This window comes from Schistocerca piceifrons, chromosome 5, assembly GCF_021461385.2.
Source record: "Schistocerca piceifrons isolate TAMUIC-IGC-003096 chromosome 5, iqSchPice1.1, whole genome shotgun sequence".
Lineage (NCBI taxonomy): Eukaryota > Metazoa > Arthropoda > Insecta > Orthoptera > Acrididae > Schistocerca > Schistocerca piceifrons.
In genome coordinates this window covers 156,833,111-156,840,996 of record NC_060142.1, presented here as the reverse complement: position 1 = coordinate 156,840,996, position 7,886 = coordinate 156,833,111, and the positions used below count along the sequence as shown (strand labels likewise).

Here is a 7,886-nt window from a genome sequence, read left to right as displayed (position 1 = left end):
GATCAAGTAATGTGTTAGAGTTGTTTGTTTAACTATGTATTTGTGGCAGGCTTATTTATTGTTAAGTAGCTCACGGTTTTGCAAGCATCAGTGTTCAATATTTTTATGGTTTCACTAGCTAAACTGAGTACAAATAAGGTGCTTGAACTATTAAAAGCAAAATACAAGATCTAAAGAAAACCCATCAATTTTGAAGAGATAGGTATGGAGGGAGATATGACTATTGCACAAAAATTTTGTGCTGGGCTGACAGCTAAACATGATATTAAACAAAAAAATTTATAGAATGTGAAGAAAGCTCGTAACACTGTGTTCTTTTTAGTAATTCTGGGTGCAATTTCATGTAACAAATAGAAAAACTGGTGTTTCGACTTTCTAAAATACTTACAAAACGCAGATTCCTCGTCCTCAAGCCCCTTACATAGTGTGTGAAATTCTCCTTCTGTACTATATAATGACATTTTTCGGATCCACACAGTTTTGTGTTGTTTTGCACTTCTGACTTCCTGCTCTGATACACGAACTATTCCTCCAAGTTGCAAATCATCTGAGTCCAATATATTTAATTTTCATACAAATGTCGACTCCAGCATCAATGTAAATAAGGTACCTAATTTTGTATGTGGACTTAACGAGTTAAAGAAGTTGAAAATCATTTTGCTTAGATCGCTGTCCCCGCGAAAACAACAGTTGGGGACAGACATAAGAGTTGAAATCAAGTGACTTGAATTGACTTGACGTGCGGTGCTCTTGATGTGACAGTGCCATGACAGCCAGAGTGAGTTGACCTTGACAGCAAATTTGCTGCATATTTTTCAAATCGCGTTTTTGGATGATCGTTTGACCATCGATTAATCGATATGGCGAAGTAAGGTTAATACAATGAATGCGTAAATATGTACTGAATACAAAACAATTTATATTTAACACGGCGTCGCGTCACAACTCACGTTGCCCTTCTCTCGTTGTTTCTTCCTAGAATGTGGTCGTATTCATTTTCGTTCCGCATAATAAGAATAAAATTGCCATTGATGGTAGCACATTGGGAAAGTGGCGATCTGTGATGATTGTGGTTGAACCCAAAGGAATTAAATCCGGGGAGATAAATAAGATCCTTTGCTTTGTCCTTGGTGTAGCAGCATCTAGTGTTCACACAGAAAGAATTTTTTCTCTGCAAAACAATAAAAAATCTGGTGATAGGAACCGTTGTATGTGGACTTAATAAAAGCAAAATTACTAATAAGTGTTAATTTTGGTTACATATGTGAATAATTTGTTAAATTTGTAAAGAATGATCTCCAAAAAATGTAATCAAATATAGTTTTAAGTAAAAAATGCTGTAGGCTGTCAGTTTGTAATTGTTATAAAGACCTTTTTTGATTCGGTGAGGCAACAAACCTGTTTTCAAATATTAAAATATTGCATTAGGCCTATTCATTCTGTCAGGCCGAAGTCTCCATTATTTTGGCAAAAAGAAAAAAAAAGTTGGCAACTTCCCCCATGTATGTCACTCCCGTAGGGGTCGTAACGATAAGATTAGGCTAATTACAGCCTGCACCAAGGCATTTAAATGATTATTTTTCCTATTTTCCATACGTGAATGGAACTAGAAAAAGACCTAAAAAGTGTTAACAGTGGATTGTTCCCTGTACCAAACACTTCACAGTGGTTTGCAGAGTATAGCTAGAGGCTTCTTAATATGGTTGAAAGCATTTAAGTTTACATTCCATCAAAATACAATTACACTCTTGTAAACAATGCCCCAATAGTTTCCACAAGTTAATCCAAACAACAATGCCCAGACAACATGAAAGGCGACGATTAGATTTGTGATGTTGCTGAAAGACTTTCTCACCTGATGTGAAGAAAAAAAAGCTAGTTGTATAATGGGCCAAAGCTCTTTTTGCTCAACACCCTACCATGACAGCTTTCAAAAGCAAACGACAAAAGAAGCTATCCAAATTTGTGATAATCGTGAACATTCCAGCTCTGAAGATCAGGACTGATGAAGTAGAGTATTGTATGAAATTCAGTTTAAGAGAAGCCTAAAGGATTTATTGGTGGCCAACTCCTTCTTCTCCATTGATGAATTTCTCAGTAAAACCAACTGATACATATATATATATATATATATATATATATATATATATATATATATATATATATATATATATATAGCTTATGTACAATTTCAGTGCAGTAATGTGTTCATTGTAAATATGTGTGTGTGTGTGTGTCTGTGTGTAAGTACAATCTAACTTCTGCACCATTTCAGTGCAGTAATGTGTTCATTGTAAATAAGTATTATAGTAGTTTTACTACACGTTTATTACCTTATAAATAAAAAAACCTTTTTATTTTAAATTCAGTGCATTAGTATTTGTAAAATGACTCTTTCATATAGTGTTCATTAAAAAAATGACGATCATTCAATTTGGGACCTGTGGAATGGTACATTAGCTTATTTGTTTTAGTTGTAAATATTTGTCATGTATTGTTGTTTTTCTGACATGTTCTACATCCTGGAGGACCTCCACACTACAGATCAATTGGAATGAAGTAAATCTAATCTAACTGTATTGTCTTTGTATTCGTCTCCTAATATACATTTTACAGATCATGTGATTGCATTGTACAGGAGACACATCAAATTTTTGCTCATGATATTCATAGTTACATACTTTTTAACTCTAATTTTACCAGCTCAGGTATTTGTTGAACACATTATTAGACTGAGAGAATGAAACTTTGTGTTGCATAGTTACCATGGCACTACAACAGAATCTCATGTCTTATCTACCGTAAAATTAAGTTCCTTTGTATGCTTCAATTTTATTTATAATTATGAATAGTGCCAATAAGAAAAACTTTCTTCATAAAATTATTTATAAAAAAGTTATTTTGCACTAATAAAAATTACATGTTATTGGAAATACTGCCAAATTACCTTATCTTACCCGACAGTATCCCTCTAAGAGAGGTCGAAAATGAATACAACTACAACTACTACAGAATAACTTAACAGGAAAATTGATTAATTAAAAACGAGAACATATATTTTGTTTATTACGCATAGCTTCGTGTTTAAAGTGTGAATTTGCTTGTTAGACATTTTGTGCTTTGTAAATTCGTCATGTGTATCTTGACCGATTACTTGGCTACCCAGAAACGGAGGGGAAAAATTGTAGAAGGCTATTAGAGCTGTACTATAGTTCTATGTTGGCTAACCTGCGTGTCAAAATGTAGCATACATGCGCTTTCTTTAAATGTTCAGGCTAATCGATCGCCGGTGGTAGCTGTTACAGATGTCATCAGAAATTGAATTAATTTGGAAATGCGTGACGTCTTCCATGCCAAAATCTGTTGTGGATGAGTGGTGGAGCAAAATCCTCAAACAGTTTAGTGAAGAACATAGATATTACCATAATTTTAAAAATATTCAAGAGAAATTCCATCATTACGAGAAAGTTAAATCGATATTGAGAGACCCAGATGCTGTAGCGTTAGCACTGTTTTTCCAGTAGTAAGTCTCTTTAATATATTTGTTTAAATGTTTTGCTGGGCGCTGTTATTTTTGCGACATTGGCTAGAAACCACACAAAATTAAGTCTCTGTAGCAATTAGAATTTTGTATCTGGTAGTCGCGGCAGTGACCTACCACTTTAAACCATACACTTTTTAATTTATTTAGTTATGCCCGGTACGACACACAAAAATTTTCGTTCTATAAATTTAAAGCTTTTGCAACGGTCTGCGAGATTCTGTACCTTGCGAACAATTTATCACGTCACTTAATGATAGATCATCTTCATTGCTGTATTTGCTGCAATGTTTCTGTATATTTGAATGTATAGATGCAATTTTTTAATATATTAAATACAGTATCTGTTGCGAACAATATATATCGTCACCTGTCATTGAGAAAGTATAACAAAATTAAGTATTAGCTGTTAAATACCTTTAACGTTATTTTTGTTTTGTTGACAAACCATTTAAAAATGTTAACTGCAGTATGCATCCATCTGAGTTGTAGGTTCACCACGATTCTACGTTATTTTGTCTGGTGAATTTTGTGATGGTTAATCAAGCATCATGAATGTAGCGTAAATTTTCCGCACGCTGCTTCATAATAGATTGTATTGTAATAAGATGAGAAACTATTTTCTAAATTTTGTACAAAAATTAAACGATCTATCTGAAAATGCTGCTTTGGTAACTACTAATGGGGTGGACTGTATAAAGTGAACAGTGAAGTCCTATACATTCGCATGCCGTAACTGAATGAATTTTCAGTGCTGGAAAAATGTTTAGTCAGTGTCTCAAAAAATGCATTTTACTTAAACTTTGAGTGTGGCATTAATTATTCTTCCATTCTATTTCATTATCCAACTGTTTCTACATGGAACAATAGTGATTTACATACTGTCACATGTCTATCGTTGCAAGTATTTATGGTATTTCTAGGTAGTTTCAAACTAAACAGAAAACATTGAAAATAAAACACATCTGTGAATATGTTACAAGCAGTGTACACGGGCAGAAACAAAGGCAAAGTGATTGCCTTAATAAAATCATTACACTGTAAAATCAGTTGGTGAGATATATTGTGTAAAAGACCTATTAGAAAAGGTTTTGTGGTGTATTTTTATCATCCTATTGTAAAAGCTGGAGTGTCCTCCTAGCTTTTAGCAAAAGGTTGGCCGAAGATATTTGATAGTGTAACAGAAACTTAAGAGGCCAGTTGGATACAACCATTCATTCATGCATTCGTCACACTCTGTAGACAGCATCAAGCAGTGAACCACTCAGAGATGTGAAATAAATCGAGGTACACATGGAAAAGATGAGTATATTACAGAAACTTAATCTGTGTCTGAAGTAAAAATAAATAATCACTGTACTGCTTTGTGCTGTCCACACTCATGCTAGCTAAATTTAAATGCAGAAGAAGTAGCTGCTGTCTCCTCACTTCTAATAGATAGATGCTGTTTAGATCCTGTTTGTTTCTTGGTATTTACATGAATACATTGGTATCTTTCAAAGGAAATCAGTACCTATCTGTATTAATACAGAGCACTATATCCAATATATTACTACCTATTTATTTAGTGCCCGTATTATCATATTAATGATATTGGACTTGTCAACGTATAGAACACTATAAAATATTACATATTTACATCATGTACAAAATATTATCATTGGCATCAACACATCTTTATAACAAAAACATTATTTTGCTTATGTACATACAGACAGAAGAAAAGCTTGTGAAACCCCTCGGTTGATTTTACTAAAATTATAAAATCCTAGTACTTTAGTTAACTAAGCGTAGTAACATACAGCACAAAAGCTAGGTGCATAATTACATACATACATGGATGAAAGAAGTTTGGTTTTATCTAGGTACGGTTGATAATTATGAATTTCTGTTTGGAGAGCTATGAAGTAGATCGACAGAGTTGAGCAAAATTCCAAGTATTTAATGCTGTAGAAGCTGTTGTTTATTAGAAGATTTTTTTTTAGTTCTTTTTTGAATGTATTACTGTTTGATATTTTTCTATGCTATATATGGCAATGCACTGCACAGAATTTTTGGTTTGTAAACCGCACTGTCGTGATATATTGATTTTCTGTGCACATCCCTATGATAGTCATCCCTCTTCCGTGTTTGATAATGGTGGATCTCGCTATTCCAAAATGAAACTTGATGGTTTTTAATGAAGCATGTGCTTTCAAATATAAATTTAGATGGCAAAGTCACGTTTTTTAATTCCTAAAAGATACCTCTACATGGAGCTCTGTAAGCAACATCACTTATTAATCTTATAGCTTTCTTTTGGAGCTTAAAAGACTGCTTTGCAAAAGAAGTATTTCCCCAGATCACTATTCCATACTTCAGTAGACTATGCATGTAAGCGTAATAACCACTTAACACTGTTTCGGTATTGCAGCAATCTTAATGCACTCTTAATATGTAACGGTACTTGCTTAATTTTTAGTTAAGCATTTCTACTTGTTTTTCCCATCTTAGATGCTCATCCACCCATAATCCTAAAAATTTTATGTGATTCTTTTGCTGAATTTGGCTATTCGATAATGGGAATTTTACATTGGCCCTATTTTTGTTCCTTATATGGTTGAAGTTCATCCATACTGTTTTCTTGTCATTGGCAAGTAGACAGTTATCTTTAAACCATTTTTCTGCCACTTCTGCTGTTTTGTCGATTTTTTGCTGCATCTCATAATCATTCTTCCATTTTATAATGAAGCTGGTATCATCAGCAAATAATATGGTATCAGCTGTTGAAAACTGATGAGGTAGGTTATTAATAAATATCAAGAATAACAATGGTCCCAATACTGAGTCCTGGAGCACTCCATAATTAACTTTTTTATATTCAGAATGGTACAAATTTCCACCCTTTCAGTTAAATATGACGTGAACCACTCGTAGGAAATACCATGGACATCATAATTATACAGTTTTAAGAGCAGTAGATTATAAGATCGAATGCTTTGGAAAGGTCCAAAAAGAACCAACAGGTCAGTTCCTTGTCCTCAATACCTTTGTAAACAAGTTTTAGGAAACTGAAGAGAGCTGTTTGTATGGATTTGCCTTTTCTGAAACCATTCTGTGCATTTACAAGAATTTAATTTTTGTTTAGAAAGTCTAACAATCTATCATACATTCTTCTTCTTCTTCTTCTTCTTCTTCTTCTTCTTCTTCGTTTCACCCAACTTTGGGGTACGTTGAATCAATCACTTCTGTGTGTTCTGTGCCTTTCTTTTCGCCCAGTACTGTTTCATTCTTTCTGATCTTGCTTTTCTTTCCTCATCAGAGATGACGATCGTTCTTTTCTTTCTATTTTGGAGCTGGAATCCCTCTTTTCTGTCTTTGCTTATCATTTTTGCGGTCCTGTCTGTGAGCATTTTTTCTGTGATGTGTAGTTCTCTTAAGTCTTTCTCTGTTTGGATAAACCAATTTGGTTTGGATTTTTTATTCCTGAAGTAGTCAAACATTCTTTTTGTAAGTCTATTTGGGTTCATTCTGAGAATGTGCCCATAAAACTCAATTCTTCTTTTCCTCATTGTATCCGAAAGTTTTTCTGTGGTTTTGTAGAGTGTTTCATTTTTGGTATGAATTAGTTTGTCGTTATGAAATTTGGGGCCTAAAATTTTTCTCAATATTTTTCTTTCTTTGATCTCTAGCCTTTCAATTGGGCCATGGTTAGTGATAGATAATGTCTCAGCTGCATATAGTGCTTCTGGTTTAATGACAGTGTTGTAATGTTTTATTTTTGAATTCCATGAGAGGGACTTTTTATTATAAGTATTTTTAGTAAGCTGAAAGGCTAGTTCAACTTTGTTTCTTCTTAATTCTATTGCTTTTTTCTCAAGGGCGTTCCAGCTAATCCGTTCACCAAGATATTTGAATTCTTTAACAATTTCGATCTTTTGGTCTCTTACTTTAAGATATTTCATTGGCTTTTTTATATTTGTGATTATTTTGGTTTTTTCAAAAGAAATTTTAAGGCCTATTTTCTCTGCTTGTTTCTGTAATTCGAGGATCTGTTCTTTGGCTTCTTCCCATGTTTCAGCTAGTAGGGCCATATCATCTGCAAATGCTAGGCAATTAACCTTGATGCCTTTGTTTTTTGTTCCTAGTCGGATTCCACTATTGATTTTCTTGTTCCATTCTCTTACTATTTTTTCTAGGGCACAGTTAAATAACAATGGAGAGAGTCCATCACCTTGTCGTACTCCAGTTTTTATCTCAAATAGGTCTGAGAGTTCTCCCATAAATTTAATTTTGGAGTATGTGTTGGTGATGGTTTCTCTAATTAGGTTTGTAGTTTTATTGTCTAGGTTCAATTCTTTTAATA

General features: G+C 33.6%; 1 protein-coding gene across 2 annotated transcripts in view; it reads left to right on the top strand.

Moving 5' to 3' along the window:
- Positions 1–3,234: 3,234 nt before the first annotated feature.
- The window catches only part of LOC124798386, a 38,983-nt gene continuing 34,331 nt past the window's right edge, over positions 3,235–7,886 (top strand). The window contains exon 1 of one of the 2 annotated variants that reach the window (XM_047261759.1): positions 3,235–3,397. In XM_047261759.1, coding sequence (XP_047117715.1) covers positions 3,306–3,397 — 92 coding nt within the window. In that variant the 5' untranslated portion in view covers positions 3,235–3,305. Of the gene's footprint in view, positions 3,524–7,886 lie in introns of both variants that reach the window. The other variant, XM_047261758.1, reaches the window with a different exon arrangement.